This window comes from Heterodontus francisci, chromosome 6 (genome assembly GCF_036365525.1).
Source record: "Heterodontus francisci isolate sHetFra1 chromosome 6, sHetFra1.hap1, whole genome shotgun sequence".
NCBI lineage: Eukaryota > Metazoa > Chordata > Chondrichthyes > Heterodontiformes > Heterodontidae > Heterodontus > Heterodontus francisci.
This window is the reverse complement of record NC_090376.1, coordinates 11911011-11927531: the sequence shown is the minus strand read 5'-3', so window position 1 is coordinate 11927531 and position 16521 is coordinate 11911011. Positions and strand designations below refer to the sequence as shown.

Sequence of the window (16521 nt, the reverse complement as noted above, 5' to 3'; positions counted from 1 at the left end):
CTATGTGCACAACAACTGGCTGTTCACCCTCCCCCTTCAGAATGTTCTGCAGCCGATCTGAGACATTTCTGACCCGTGCACCTGGGAGGCAACATACCATTCGGGAGTCTCGTTTTCGACCACAGAACCGCCTATCTACTCACCTTACAATCGAATCCCCAATGACTATAGCCCTTTCACTCTTTTTGCCGCCCTTCTGAACAGCAGAGCCAGCCACGGTGCCATGAACCTGGCTACTGCTGCCTTCCCCTGGTGAGCCATCTCCCTCAACAGCATCCAAAACGGTATACCTGTTGTGGAGGGAGATGACCGCAGGGGACACCTGCGCTGCCTTCCTGCTCTTTCTCTGCCTTTTGGTCACCCATTCCCTTTCTCCCTCAGCAATCCTAATCTGCGGTGTGACCAATTCGCTAAACGTGCTATCCACGACCTCCTCAGCATCGCGGATGCTCCAAAGTGAGTCCATCCGCAGCTCCAGAGCCGTCATGCGGTCTAACAAGAGCTGCAGCTGGACACACTTCCTGCACGTGAAGGAGTCAGGGACATCAGCTGTGTCCCTGAGCTCCCACATTGAGCAAGAGGAGCATAACACGGGTCTGAGATCTCCTGCCATTTTTAATCTTAAGCTTAACTTAGTCTGAAACTTAGAAAAAATGAAAAAGGAACGAAAAGTTTTTACCAATCACACGATAAAAAAAAAGTAGAAAAAGCCTTACCTTATCTACACACCACCGAGTCCTTTTTTTTTTGGTTAGAGGAGGAGGGCGGGTGGGAGACACTACCCGTGTAGTTTCTCGGGTTCAGAAAAGGCCCAAATATATAGGGTTTTACTTACCCAGCAGCCCCTTGGTCCGCCGAAAACAAAAGGGAATTAAGTTTAAGCTGAAACTGACCTTCCCAGCTGCTCACTCGCTCGCACTCTCTGCTCCCGAATAAGCTGCTGCAATGAAAGGTAAGTTATTTTAAACGGCCCAAATATATTGGGTTTTACTTACCCAGCAGCCCCTTGGTCCGCCGAAAACAAAAGGGAATTGGAAAAATTTGCTACATGGTAAGCTTTGTAATATGTTAAATCAGTCTGTAATGTAACAGCTTGTGAGCTAAGCAGTTCCCACTCGCTGGGTGGGAAAAGTTTTTATGGAATTAGCAGTTTATTTGCATTAGTTAATTTCTTCAGTGTCACCAACCTGACCTTCCCCACCCCCGGTTTCTGATGGATATTTTCAACTTGGTACAAAAAAAAACTAATTTGGCACCAAAACTACAATCTCAATCAGACTTGCATGCAAGTATGTCACACTGGTGCTGTAGCAATTGCTCTTAGATTTAAGCCAAAGTATATGTAGAGGAAGATTCATTCTGCATTGAGCTATCCCATATGGGATCTAGGTGTGCTTGATGCTGACCAGCCCAGGTTTTAACCTAACCGTCTCAGTGGGAGTGAGTGGAGGGGTTTGGGTCAGGTGTCAGTTTTGGACCCTGCTCAACTATACTGTCAACTTCAAATCAGGTGTCTGATCCAAACCCATGACGTTCCACTGGGTGGGTGAAGTGAAAATTCGGGATCGGGTATCCAAAATAGAAATGGATCCATTCCCCAGCACCTGTATTATCTTGACCTTAAAAAAAAGTTTCTAAAATGTTGGTTGGACTATTCTCAACTAGGAACATTGGCACAAACTGTGGCTATATGTAGTTTAGTGAATAAATTCCATTGTCCTCAAGACATCAGCTGTTGGCAACTCAATAGTTTTGGTCTTAATATTCATTCAACAAGCCATTGGTGAAAACTGGCCAGTAATTGGAAACAATGAGCAAAGTAGACTGGATTAATCTTAATTTTAAAACCATTATTTATTATTACATCAACACTTTGCTACAATATCAAGGAATGTTTATCGGAATGTGCTATGGAAATATATTGAAAGTGAATCAAGAACTAGAAAGATTACCTGATCCAAACCAGATTAACACAAAAAAGAACAAAGAACAGTATAGCACAGGAACAGGCCATTCGGCCCTCCAAGCCTGTGCCGATCTTGATGCCTGCCTAAACTAAAACCTTCTGCATTTCCGGGGTCCGTATCCCTCTATTCCCATCCTATTCATGTATTTGTCAAGATGCCTCTTAAACGTCTCTATAGTACCTGCTTTCACCACCTACCCCGGCAACAAGTTCCAGGCACTCAGCACCCTCTGTGTAAAGAACTTGCCTCGCACATCCCCTCTAAACACCTTCCAATCCAATCTCCCAGTCCTAGAGTCACCCATCCCTGCCAATGATACCTTTTTCAAATGGACAGTTTAATAAAGTTCTTCATTCACCCAGACTTCTTGTACCCAACACTATGATGCAAATTTTCATATTTCTACCTGAAAAATACTTTCTTTGCCCCCATTCCACACCCATTAAAAGGTGCTGATTCAGGCTGGTCTACAGTTCTGTGGGCATCAGGTACCTTCTGGTACTTTGCCCAAGTGATCATTCTTCATGTGAGAGTCTAGACAGTGAGTGTCGACTGACGATCTAAGCAGAGGCGAGTTCTGTCCTCTCACAATCTCCACATATGCACACTTTTGGATAGCAATCAGGGGTTTGTATCTGCGCTTCTGAGCTACAGAAAGATGAGGTCAAATGGAGCAGTCCACCTAATGTCTGCTGACTCAGCACAGAGCAGTGAACTTCTGGTCCGTGAGCTCAGTGCGACACCAGACAGGGTATTTACCTGCTGCATTATTGTAGGGGTTGACGTGTCATCCTAAACAGAAACAAACCACCGGTTGTGAACTCAAATCCCCGCTGTAACCATTCTATACTTCTATATTCAACAGCTCTTCAAAAGTAATACGACACAGAAGAGGGACTGAATCTTTAAGATGCTGGTGGTCACTTTGTGAAATTTTTGATTGCTTTGTCCCTATGTTCATTATATTAAAAACACTAATGAAAGATGAATTCTCACAGACAACAAAGGAACTCAGATCATCTGCAGTCACAAATGTCACAGATGCTTCAAAGGATAATGGTAATCATCCCAGTAAGTTTTATCAACATGCCCTTTGCAGCCATGAGCTTAGTTTTTAAATACTTTTCTCTTCCTTTATTTAGAGGTATTTTGACCCCCATCCCGTCGGACATAGAGGGCGGCCACAAGGTGTGCGGACCGACTAGCCCTGTGTCAATGCAGCCCTAAAGTTTTGTCCTATGATGGTTCAGTGCTAATTGTCCCTCAATTTTCTCTCCATGAGATGGACTGCAGCTGTAGCAATGCAGCGTGTGAAAGGTGGGGGCAGGGGGGTTGTGGTGGGGGGTTGGTAGAAGGTACAGAACCAGCTCACGTTGCTTGACCCTGCTGCTAATCGTCTGACCCTCCTGCCCACTGCTAGTATAGCCCCCTTTTGACTGCTTGGAACAATGGAGAGCCTTTGCTGGGCTGGACATCAGCCAAGCCAACCCTTTCCAGCAATACACCTATCCAGCACATAGCACTGATATTACTGGAGTTGGTCTCCTTATGTTCAGTGGCAGACCAGTTGCTTATCTTCTTACCCAACCTACACCCTAAACATTTTTATTAAATTGGTCAGTCTATTTCTTGGGCTGCCTGAGAAGTTGTGGCAGCTGGGGAGATACTGGTGTCTGCAACCCCAGAATAAAACTAATTAGTTTCACTTTTTTTGTTAATAAGATGTATTTTTCATTTGCAACAAGGTTTGAATCAGTGTGATTCATGTAATTCTGCCCTCTCATGCCCTGTTAGACAGGGGAATCTTTGCCCAAGGAAGAGCCCCCGATATCATCAGCACCCAGACTTTAAATAAACAAATCAAAAACAGTGTTAAATTTATCCTCAGCTTATCTTTAAACTATTGCCTTTTTTTAAAAAAAAAAGGAGTCCTGAATGGGATGCTCCCTCCTTAAAAATGAGACAAATCTCAATTGATTAATACTGCTCGTTACAGTCTCTCACTACTCAAAATCCCAGTTGAAATTGAAAGAAAAAGGTTAATTCTTATAACATTTATAACCTCCCGCACCCTTTGAGGGTTTCTCGACGGCATTAAGCTACACGGTTCATTCGAACAACTTCAGTGCAGTCAGGTTGTCCCTTCAGTCTCTTTTCTCCTCAGTCGCTTGCGTTTCCGTGCTCACTTTGTCGCTAGATACATATTTTGTGTCAAACAACATCATTGCAGTCAGTGCACCTAGAGGAATGGGGAGGGGACAAAACAGGAGGAAATGAGGCAAGAGCACACAACCTACATGTCTGCAGATCCCTGAAGGTAGGACAGGTAGATAAGGTGGTTAAGGCAGGATACAATACTTTCCTTTATTAGCTGAATATAAGAGCAGGGAGGTTATGCTAGAACTGTACACAACACTAGTTAGGCCACAGCTAGAGTACTGTGTACAGTCCTGGTCACCACATGACAGAAAGGATGGGATTGTACTAGAGAGGGTACAGAGGAGATTTATGAGGATGTTGTAGGAATGGAGAATTTTAGTTATGAGGAAAGATTGGATAAACTGGGGCTGTTTTCTTTAGAACAGAGGAGGCTGAGGGGAGACTTAATTAAGGTGTATAAAATTATGAAACGCCTAGAATGGATAGGAAGGACCGATTTCCATTAGCAGAAAGCTCAATAATCTGTAATTTAAAGTAGTCAGTAGAAGGACTGAATGGGGAGTTGAGGAGTAATTTTTTCCACAGCGGGAGGAGGAGTCTGGAACTCATTGCATCAATATTTGGAAATGCACCTGAAGTTCCATAACCTAAAGGGCTACAGACAAGTGGAAAGTGGGATTAGGATGGATAGCTCTTTTTTGGCCGGTACAGATACGAAGGGCTAAATGGCCCCCTCTGTGCTATAACTGTGCTACGTTTTAACCTGCACACAACTATGATGGTTTTAGACTGTTCAAGGATCCACGACACTTTTTCAAAGAAGGTGGTTCTCCCTGGTGTCTTGGCCAATATTAATCCATTAATCATAAGCAATAAAATCAATTACTGTTCATGGGACCTGGCTGTGAACAAATTGGCTGCTGCATTCCCTAAATAAGAATAGTATTTAAATGGCTGTAAAGTGCTTTGGGACATGAAAGGTATTATACACAGCATTTTTTTTTTTGTTTTTGGGATTTAGCTGCTGCTGCAAAGGCTGGCATTTATTGCCCATCCCTAGTTGCCCTGAAAAGGTAATGTCAGGCTTTATCCTCGAACCTCTGCAGTCTTTGTGTTGATGGTGCTAAGAGGAGAATTGTGGGAGGCTGACCCAACAATGAAGGAATGACTTTCTATGTCCAAGTCATGGGGAACTTGGAGCCGATGGAGTTCCCATAACATTGCTGTTCTTGGTGACAAAAGGTTACTGCGAAAGAGGTGCTATCAAAGTAACCTTGGTGAGTTGTTGTTGTGAATCCTGCAGATTGTATGTACTGCAGCCATAGTGCACCCAACAAGGTGAACGATATCATCCATCACAGATCTGAATTGAAGATGCTGGAGGGGCTTGAAGGGTCAGGAGGTGAACCACCCATTGCACAGCACCCAGTCTCTGCCCTGCTCCTGTAGCCATTGTGCTGATACGGGTGGTCTTTTCAGCTTCTGGCTTGTGCTGGCCCCCAAGAGGTTGATGGATTCAGTCAGTGGTGGTGAAACCACTGAAGGTCATGGGGAGGTGGGTGGCTTTCTCCTGGTCATTAGCCTAGCACTTACAGAAGCATATGTTACTGCCACTACTGTCACTTGTCATCCCAAGTCTGGGTGTTATCCAGCTCCTGTTGTAGGCTGGCACAGGTTGAAGAGAGAGATGAACACTAGAATTGTCAGTGACCAGCTGCACTCCTGGCTTTATGATGGAGCAAAGTCCATAATAAAGATGACTAACACAATTGGGCCAATGATGCTTCCGAGAAACTCCTCCTGAAACGTCTTAGGACTGTCGTGATTGGCCTTCGACAACTACAACCATCATCCTTTGTGTCAGATGTGACTCCAGCCATTGGAGGGTTTTCCCCTTGACCCTACTGACTTCAGTTTGCTTGGGTTCCTTAATGCCTGCCTTGGTCCAATCCTGTCTTGATGTTGGAGGCAAATACCCTCACCTTCCCTCTGGCATCAGCTTGCATCCATGTCTGGATTGAGGCTGTGCAGTGATATGCAACAGTGTGATTCTGGCAGAGCCTGAACTAAGCAATGGTCAGCAGGTTATTGATGGCACTACTGATGACTCCATCACTTCACTGATGATGGGGAGGAAGCTGATAGGACATCAACTATCTGGGATAGGATATATGGGCAATCTTGCACCTGGATGGATAGACACCAGTGTCATAGCTGTTCATAAATCACTTGGTCAGGGAATACTGAACCATTTCCTGGTCTGTACTAATCAGCTAATCTCAACCACACCAGCAGTTAGGGAACTACAACTGGCCTTCGAACTCATGCTGTAGTGACAATTTCCCTGGTAAGCAATATGGCAGCTGTGGGAACATATTTTTGATCACCCCACCTCCCAAGATCCTCTTCTTCAGATCAACGTCCATCTTTTACCTAACGTAATGTCTAATGATAATTTCGAAGAAAACCTGCCTGGCCTATAGGTGACACCAATGTGGTTGTCTCTTAACTACTTCCTGAAGTGACTTGGGCAAGCCACTCAGTTGTGTCAAACCAGTGACTCACCATTCTCAGGGCAACTAGGGAAGGGCAATAAATTTCAGCTTTATATCACTCATATCCCGTGAATGAATTTTTTTTTTTTTAAACTCCTTGGGTTTTTTTCCTCCAATTTTCAAATGCAAGTTACTATATGGCATTTACCAACTTTTCTCAAGGGTTGTCCCCATCTGCCAAACCCAAACTGGCCAGAGATAAAAACCATGGCTTGAAAAGGGTACATCTTTGCTGTTGATGAATATTCATTGATAAGCCCAATAATCTCAGTAACCATATCTGAAAACACAGAAATAAGTGAACAGTACAAGAAATTGTTTCACGTTCCCTTCTTACATTTTCAAAGTTGCCCAAATCAAAGGCCAGATAGTCCAGCCTAGAACAACCAGTGACAACACGCCTTCTCCCTCCCCAACATGGACTGAGGTTTCCTTACCCATTAAGGGTCCAAGCCAGTAAACGAAACAGTATTCAAGATACGTGTTTCCTTTGCAGTTGAAAGTGACTGAATAGGCCAGTGCTGGATTAAGCATAGCCCCCGTCAGGTCTCCAGCTGTACAACACAAAGAGGGAAATCAAAACATTTTATCCAAAATCATTTATTTTAACATACAGGGGTAGAGTAGCATAGTACTTATGTTATTCTGCTAGTAATCCAGAGGTCTCAACTAATGATCTTGAGATGAAAGATCAAATCCCACCATTAGAGCTAGGTAATTGAAACAATTAAATAAAAAGCTAGTCTCAGTAATGGTGAGCATGGAACTACTGGACTGGCATAAAAACCCAGCTGGTTCACTAATGTCCTTTAAGGAAGGAAATCTGCTGTCCTTACCTGGTCTGGCCTACATGTGACTCCAGACCCACAGCAATGCGGTTGACTTTTAAATGCTCTCTGAAATGGCCTAGCAGGTTAGTCAGTTCTCAAGTAGACAATTAAACAACTAACTGGAGGTGGCAGCTCCACAAATATCCCCATCTTCAATGATGGGGGAGCCCAGCACATCAGTGCAAATGATGAGGCTGAAGCACTTGCGACAATCTTCAGTCAGAAGTGCCGAGTGGATGATTCATCTCGGCCTCCTCCTGAAGTCCCCAGCATTACAGATGCCAGACTTCAGCCAATTCGATTCACTCTGCGTGATATCAAGAAACAACTGAAGGCAGTGGACACTGCAAAGGCTATGGGCCCTGACAATATTCCAGCAACAGTACGGAAGACCTGTGCTCCAGAACTTGCCGCGCCCTAGCCAAGCTGTTCCAGTACAGCAACAACACTGGCATCTACCCAGCAATGTGGAAAATTGCCCAGGTATGTCCTGTACACAAAAGCAGGACAAATCCAACCTAGTCAATTACCATCCCCATCAGTCTACTCTCAGTCAAGTGACGGAAGATGTCATCAACAATGCTATCAAGCGGCACTTGCTTAGCAACAACCTGCCCAATGACACTCAGTTTGGGTTCTGCCAGGGCCACTCAGCTCCTGACCTCATTCCAGCTTTGGTCCAAATATGGACAAAAGAGCTGAACTCCAGAGGTGAGGTGAGAGTGACTGCCCTTGATATCAAGGCAGCATCTGACTGAGTATGGCATCAAGGAGCCCTAGCAAAACTGCAGTCAATGGGAATCGGGGAAAAGCTCTCTGCTGGTTGGAGTCATACCGAGCACAAAGGAAGATGGTTGTGGTTGTTGGAGGTCAGTCATCCAGCTCCAGGACATCACTGTAGGAGTTCCTCAGGGTAGTGTCCTAGGCCCAACCATCTTCAGCTGCTTCATCAATGACCTTCCTTCAATCATAAGGTCAGACGTGGGGATGTTCGCTGATGATTGCACAATGTTCAGCACCATTCGCGACTCCTCAGATACTGAAGCAGTCCGTGTAGAAATGCAGCAAGACCTGGACAATATCCAGGCTTGGGCTGATAAGTGGCAAGTAACATTTGCGCCATACAAGTGCCAGGCAACGACCATCGCCAACAAGAGAGAATCTAACCATCTCCCCTTGACATTCAATGGCATTACGATCGCTGAATCCCCCGCTATCAACATCCTGGGAGTTACCATTGACCAGAAACTGAACTGGAGTAGCCATATAAATGCCGTGGCTACAAGAGTCGGTCAGAGGATAGGAATCCCGCGGCGGGTAACTCAGCTCCTAAATCCCCAAAGCCTGCCCACCATCTACAAGGCACAAGTCAGGATTGTGATGGAATACTCTCCACTTGCCTGGATGGGTACAGTTCCAACAACACTCAAGATGCTCGACACCATCCAGGACAAAGCAGCCCGCTTGATTGGCACCCCATTCACCACCTTCAACATTCACTCCCTCCACCACCAACGCACAGTGGCAGCAATGTATACCATATGTAAGATGCACGGCAGCAACGTCCCAAGGCTCCTTCGACATCACCTTCCAAATCCGCGACCTCTACCACCTAGAAGGACATGGGCAACAGATGCATGGGAACACCACCCATGGGTTCTCCTCCAAGCCACATACCATCCTGACGGAGCCATATTGCCGTTCCTTCACTGTCGCTGGGTCAAAGTCCTGCAACTCCCTTCCTATCTGCATTGTAGGTGTACCTATACCACATGGACTGCAGTGGTTCAAGAAGGCAGCTCACCACCTTAAGGGCAATAAATGCTGGCCCATGTAGTGACACCTGAAGATAGAATGACACATTTATTCAAATCACCCAGCCCTTCACATCACATGGCTGTGAGTGAACAGGCTGTAATGTCTTTATTGTAGAATAGCCTGCTGACACTCGCTGTATGTGCTTACATATGAGGAGCCACTCCTTCATACAAGATGGGGAGAAAACGAGGGGGAGATATATGATCGAAAGGCTACACTGTGCAAGTAATGCAGCATGAATCAACTTTTCACAGATTCAAGGATGATGGATCCTGCTCCATAGCAACACAAGACTTGCAGGTAAATAAAAGCAGGGCTAACACAAGCACAGAGAAGTGCAGAGCAAACAGAGGCAACGAGGCTTCAAGTCAGTGTGTTTGCAAAGGGAACAATGTGCCTTTCAAATAAAGGTAAAATAAAGACAAAATGTTTCTGTGGAGCGTCCAGGTGATTGGAGATTTCTCCCTCTGAGAGAGCTCTGTAATAAACAGATACATCAGTGCATCCTCCGCCCAATATTGAAAATAAACTATAACCATGATTAACGATGGCAAGCAAGGGTGAACACCACCACCCCCCCCCCCCCCCACCTCTCCTTCCATAGTACAACTGCTACACAAATCTGCAAAAATCAAAGGGTTTGGGAATGGTAGAGGGGGAGTGGAGCTGACATCACAAAGTGGGGTTGAACCGACACCACAAAGGTGGGGAGCTGATATCCACACTTTCAAAGCGTCTGGTACAGCAAAGAGAAATTCCCATCATGGCTCATTTGCTAAATGCACCATCTGACATGGTCTGATGAACAGTTCCAAGTTCGATCTGTACAGCTGAATGTTGCAGTTTGGATGTATCGATTGGGTTGATCGCTGCTAGAGCAGATGGGCCGGAAAGGGGACAGGATATCTGGAAAGTGGGTGTATATTCACATCCAGGGCAGGATCAGGTTGGGCTGCGATGCCCACCACTGCCGAATAAGCACATCTCGACTCATGATGAAGAGTGAAGTGGTGAGGAGCAGCTGGTGCCCTTGGAATGGCACCGTAAGATCAAGTTTAAAGGATCAGGGTGAGGGACAGCAGAGCGCCCTGAAGGAGGCTTTGCGTCATTGATGTAATGCGCTCATGGCAGGAAAACAGCAGCCTGCTCTCGCAAAGCCTGGCGCACCTTACACTTTCAACCCAACACCATCACTGCCATCATAACAGCTGCAGCCACAGATCAACATCTGCTCAGACCTCACCTAACTCCAGGCAGCTTTCTGATGTAGAGAAGATGTTTCCATTTGTGTGGGGAGTCCATTTTTAAAATTTTATCAGCAATCGCTCGAGGGAGGATGATTCTTTCTTGCGGATAACTGAGTGGAAGTGAGATGTCAGTGTTGGCTGTGGGCTCGCAGATGACTTATAAGCCCCTGTCTTAGCCTTTCAGGCTCTCCCAAAGTGATGACATCGGCTGTCAGCCGGTAGAGGTGGTGGATTGTTGGCTTGAGGAGCTGCCCTCTCTTTCCGTCTCTCTCACTGGCTGCTCGTTACCTGGAGGGTTTTGACACCATTTTTGATGATGGAATCACCATATAGTTCGCGATTGGGCAGCTGCTTCCCATGTGTTGATGTTAATACAGCAGACCTTCATGGAGGCTTTGAGATTGTCTTTGAAATGTTTCCTTTGGCCCCCAGGTGAATGAGCTCCCGAACACCTGTTTGGGCAGTCTTGAGTCGGGCATTCTGATGACATGTCCTGTCCATCTGAGATGAGATAAGATTGTCATGGCCTCTATAACTTGGCATATCCCTGTCTTGGAGGTCGCTCAAGTTTGTTCTTTTATCCTCTCACTTAAGAGACCATAAGTAGGGGCCATAAATATAAGGTAGTAATAAATCCAATAGAGAATTTAGAAGAAGCTTTTTTACCCAGTGACTGGGTAGAATGTGGAACTCACTACCACCAGGAGTATGTGAGATGAGTAGCGTAGTTACATTTAAGGGAAAGCTTGATAAACTGGAGGGAGTAAGGAATAGAAGGATATGGTGATAGACTGAGAGGAAGAGGGATGGGAGGAGGTTTGTGTGGAGTATAAACACAGTCTTAGACCATTTGGACTTAATGGCCTAGTTCTGTGCTGTATACTCTTTGTAATGTCAGTCATAAAGCCCAAACTCACATTTATTCCAGAACTCTGATTGCACTCTAAATACAATTTGCTGCATCATCATCTAGCGAACACAGCAATTGCTGCTCGGACTGCACCAAGAGTCCCTGTATGAATCTGGTTCCACTTCCACACACTTTACACATGCAAATACTCTGACCGTTCTAATGAATGCTTTCAAGTCTGCACTGAACCACTGCAGCCTCTTAGCTTGAAATGTGCAACACACAGTTTGGATGAGACGTTAAACTGAGGGCCCAGTCTGCCCTCTCAGGTGGGTGTAAACAATCGTAGGACACTATGTTGAAGAGTAGGGGAGTTTTCCCTGGTGTCCTGGTCAAAGTTTATCACTTCACCATCACTAAAACAGATTATCTGGTCATGACCACACTGCTGTTTGTGGGAGCTTGCTGTGTACAGATTTCTTCTGCTAAAGTGACTTAAATGCTCATTGGCTGTTAAGAGCTTTGGGACAGCAGGTCGTGAAAGGTGTTATATAAATGCCAAATCTATCCTTCTTTATGAACCCCAACTCGTCAATTTTTGGAATTACAATCCCCCTCCATTAGTCACACGACCCAGTCACTGGCTGCACTAGGGCAAAGTTGATAACTGGGGGATGGGTGGAGAGGCAGAAGTTGAAAAGCAGTTCAGCGATTCCCCAAACATCCACCATCAACAATATCAGAACTTATGTTGAAACCTCCAGAGTGGGAGTCCACATGAGAATGATTAGGTTATCAGTTCAGCAACTGAACATCCTGCAAACAGACTTTAACCCTTCAGCAAGTTTATCTTTAACCTTACACTATAACAAACTGTTAACCAACATTTTTTCCCCTGGCTGTGCAAAATAGAACTGAAACAGTCGAAAATTATACCTTTTATACACAAGAAGTAATTTTTACCAGCAGTTTTTTTCCAGCTATGCAAGCTATTCATTTTCTCTTTTACAAATATGTATTTTCCAACCTTACTTTTGTTAGAAGAGAGTATTAAGGGTTACAGAACCAAGGTAGGTAGATGCAGTTAAGATATAAATCAACCACAATTTAATTGAATCGCGGAACAGGCTCTATGGGCTGAATAGCCTAATCCTGCTCCTACTTTACTCGCTCTCCTGAGGGCGTTAATACATTCTAGGGCACCAGGGATACAGGAACGCTCAAGAACCTCACCCAAATCGGAATTCCTTGCATCAGCCAAGGAAGTGCTGGCAGTCTATTCAACTGCTGCAGGCTCACCCTCATCTGACACCCACATCCATGCAATTTCAGCAGGAGTCACTGTCCAGAAGTGGGAATGCTGGCTGGTCTTCCCTCTAATGTTCAAGGATTCTGAGGCACATTGGCTGAGGATCAGATCACTCAGCGCTCCCTCGATGGCTTTATCCAGTGGACAGTCAAGCCACACATAGCACGGAGGTGCCATGTATGATCCCCAGGGCTGTGTTTGGTTAACTGACCACAGCCAGGGCTGCTGAGTGGGGAGGTGTTACAATCAACCTGACAGCCCTTCAGGTAACGAGGGGACTCAAGCACATAATCCAGGCTGACGCTCCCAATGCAGTACTGAAGGAGTGCCGCATGGTCAGAGGTGCCGTCTTTTGGATGAGAGGTTAAACCGTAGCCCTGTCTACTCCTCCCAGGTGGACATAAAAAAATCACATGGTACTATTTTTTGAAGAAAAGCAGGGGAATTCTCCCTCGTCTTGTGGTCATTATTTATCCCTCAATCAATATCATTATTATCTGATCAATATCTCATTGCTGTTTGTGGGATCTTGCTATGTACAAATTGTCAGCTGCATTTCCTACATTACAACAGTGACTGCACTTCAAAAATACTTCACTGGCTGGAAAGCACTTTGGGACGTCCTGAGGTTGAGAAAGATGCTATATAAATGCAAGTCATAGAGTCATACAGCACCAAAACAGGCCCTTCGGCCCATCGTGTCTGTGCCGGCCATCAAGCACCTACCTATTCTAATCCCATTTTCCAGCACTTGGCCCTTGTATGCTATGGCATTTAAAGTGCTCATCTAAATACTTAAATGTTGTCCTTTCATTAACTCTTAGTTGCCCTCGGAAGTGGCCAAGTGAGCCACTCAGTTGTCTCAAACTGCTACCAGCAGTTCAAGAACGAGGTCCACCCACACCTTCTCAGGGCAACTCGCCAATGGGTGATAAATGTCAGTGACGCCCACATCCTGAGAAATGAACGCAAATAAAAATAAAATCAACAGTAATGGCAATGGAAAGACAGTCAGTGGCTAAACGATTATGGTTAAAGTGGTGTACCCAATGTACCCACCTGCAAATACGAGGAAGGTAATCAACGTGGCAACCACATGTATCTTGTGTTTCTGCTTCAGGCACTGAGATCTGAAGAGGACAGCTTTCAGAGCAAAGGCGCAGGCAAACTCCACGACCAGCCCGTTGCCGGGGTTAGTGTTCAGAGTCGAGGCACATTCGTACTGCCACTGGTGATGGTGCCAGTGAAGGTCTGACATGTCCAACTCCCACACGATCTCAGACACCCGGCGCGCCACCGAGGCTGCTCCAAGCTGTGCCAGCACCTTTGCGATTGCCACCTGCCCACTGCACTGCCCGTGGAGGAACTGCTCCAGGCAGCTTACCGGGTTACAGCAGGCACTGCCAAAGGTGGTGAGGTGGACAAGGGTTATGAGATAGGTGAGGCCGAATGCTGGGGTCTGCCCCAGTAGCCCCGAGCCCCCCAGGAGTTGCAGCTCGTGGGTGCAGATGCACAGCTGCAGGGTGGAGAAGAGCTCCTCCGCCACCTCCAGGGGCACAGGGTCCAGCCTTGGGTGGCTCTGCCTCCCTCCCGACTGCCACCGTGGGCACAGCAGCTCCCTAGCTGTGCGGCGCAGCACATGGCACACCATCACTGTGCCAGCTAGGACACCAATTGAAACCAGACAGTCCTCCATTGCCTGCCACGGAGGGGGGGGGGGGGGGGGCCTCAGGGGCAAGAAACCCACCTGATGGGTAAGCTCAGGGTGGGGTTTGGGGTGGGTGGGTGGAGGTGAGCTCAGGGTAGGAGTGAGCAGGGGACGGGTAGGGTTCAGGTGGGGGTGATAGGGGATGGTGAGGGTGAGCTAGGTGGGGGGTGAGAGGAGGTGAGCTGGGGGTGAGGGTGAGTAGGGGGTGGGTGAGCTGGGATGTATCTGGGGGTGAGAAGGTGAGCTGGGTAGGTGGGGGGGGGGGGGGGGTGAGTGGAGTGAACTGGGGGCGGGTGGGGGTGAACAGCCGATGGGTAGGGAGGAGGGGAGGGGGGGGGGGGGGGGGGTGAGCTGAGGGTGGGTAGGGGATGGGTTGGTTTAGGGGTGAGCTGGGTGGGACCTGCCTGTATGTGAACGGGTTCTGGAGAGTCACTGTCGACCGCTTTCGGTCTCCGTTCCCTCTCCCCTCAGGCCTGAGCTATTTGGCCGGCTCTCGGTACCTCTCCCACCTCTCAGACTCTGCTCAGTCTCCGCCGCCGCTGCGTCAATGTCAGCCCGGGGATCGGACTGGAGCCTGAGCCGCAACAGCGACACGTGGAGGGGGGAGAGGGGCGGGGCCTCCTCGGGGGTGGGCGGGGCCTCTCCAGGACAAGGGGCGCGGAATCACTCATGAGGCGGATCCAAGGCTAGGAGGGGGTTATTGTTGACCAAGGCCTTGGGAGGTGCAATTCCTGAGGGATGGGGTGGGCAGCAGCTGGGAATTGTTGCGGGGGCAACTGCTGAGGAGGGAGGAGTGAGATTGGGTCGGGGGCAAACTACAGGGGAGGGTGGAATAGAAATGGGTGAGGAAACTATCTACATGGAATTGGGTAGGAGGGCAAGTACCAGGGAGGGTGGAATGGGATTTGATAGGGGGCAACTATTTGGAGAGAAACCGGGACGTGGTAACGACTGGAGATGGTAAGTGGAAGGAGGCTGCTAATGTAATGGTGTGACTGAGGGCAACTATAGTTGGGTTTAAGAGTGTGGAGAAGTAATAATGGAATGTAGATCCTGAAAGGGATATGGCAATTACAGGTGAATGGGACTGTAACTAAGGATGGGCAATTGCGTGGCAGCTGGGACTGTAAGCACCTATGGAGACTGAATAAGAAGAATGGTGAGATTATTGTGGCTGCACCTATCCCCTTGAATAATTCATCACAATCCTGATGAGTTCTGTAGATTGTGGAGAGACTTTGAGGGTCATAAAGTGAATCATTCATCGTGGACTTGAGGCAGATCAACCATGGTCTAACTGACTGGCAGAGCTGGCTCAAGGGGCTGAATGGCCTACTTCTGTTCCTATGTGCTGTTGAACCCAAGCCTACTGTACATCTTGTATATCCAAGCTGCGTTTTCTCAGTCTTGAAAATGGTCAATGATGGAAATTAAATACATGAGGGAAAGAATTATATCAAATAAAGGATACTCATATACAGTTTTCAAAGTAACGAGCAGTTGTGGAATTTAATCTCCAAATTACCAGGAAATCTCTCAGAATGCCATGCAATGAAAATGCAATTTGATTTATTCAGCTTCTGCGAATCTGCAAAAACAAAGACTTGCATATATACAGCTCAGGAAGTCCAAAAATGCTTTACAAACAATAACATACTTTTATTAAAGTGTAGTCACTGTTGCAATGTAGGAAAAGGAGCAGCCAATTTGCACACAGCAAGATCCGACAAACAACAATGTGATAATGACACAATAATGTATTTTACTGATGCTGGTTGAGGGTTAAATATTGTCCAGGACACCGGGGAAAACACCCCAGCTCTTCTTCAAATAATGCCATAGCATCTTTTACACAGACCTCAATTTAATGTCTCATGAAAGACGGTACCTCCAACAGTGCAGCACTCCCTCCGGACTGCAATGGGAGTTTTTTTTTATTTCCAAAATATACTTTATTCATAAAAATCTGTAAAAAAAATACATGACCAAACAGTTTCAAACAGCACCAAGTCAAAAAATACAAAGTGCAAGGCTGATCACTTTCCTTCAATACAATCATGAGTTGCCTCACAACCCC

At 46.5% G+C, this 16521-nt stretch overlaps 1 protein-coding gene across 3 annotated transcripts; it reads right to left on the bottom strand.

Annotated features, from left to right (window-relative positions):
* Window positions 1-1829: 1829 nt before the first annotated feature.
* On the bottom strand, window positions 1830-15033 carry aqp11 (aquaporin 11). Of its 3 annotated transcripts, none has more exons than XM_068033125.1 (4): window positions 13796-15033; window positions 7120-7236; window positions 6831-6962; window positions 1830-4206 (listed from the first exon to the last, which is right to left on the bottom strand). In XM_068033125.1, the coding sequence occupies exons 1-4, from the start codon at window positions 14430-14432 to the stop codon at window positions 4112-4114; spliced, it is 981 nt and encodes a 326-aa protein (XP_067889226.1). In that variant the 5' UTR covers window positions 14433-15033; the 3' UTR covers window positions 1830-4111. The 3 variants fall into 3 exon arrangements, with proteins under 3 accessions (XP_067889226.1, XP_067889227.1, XP_067889228.1); XM_068033126.1 differs by having other exon boundaries at window positions 6831-6914; XM_068033127.1 differs by lacking the exon at window positions 6831-6962.
* Between the last annotated feature and the right edge of the window lie 1488 nt (window positions 15034-16521).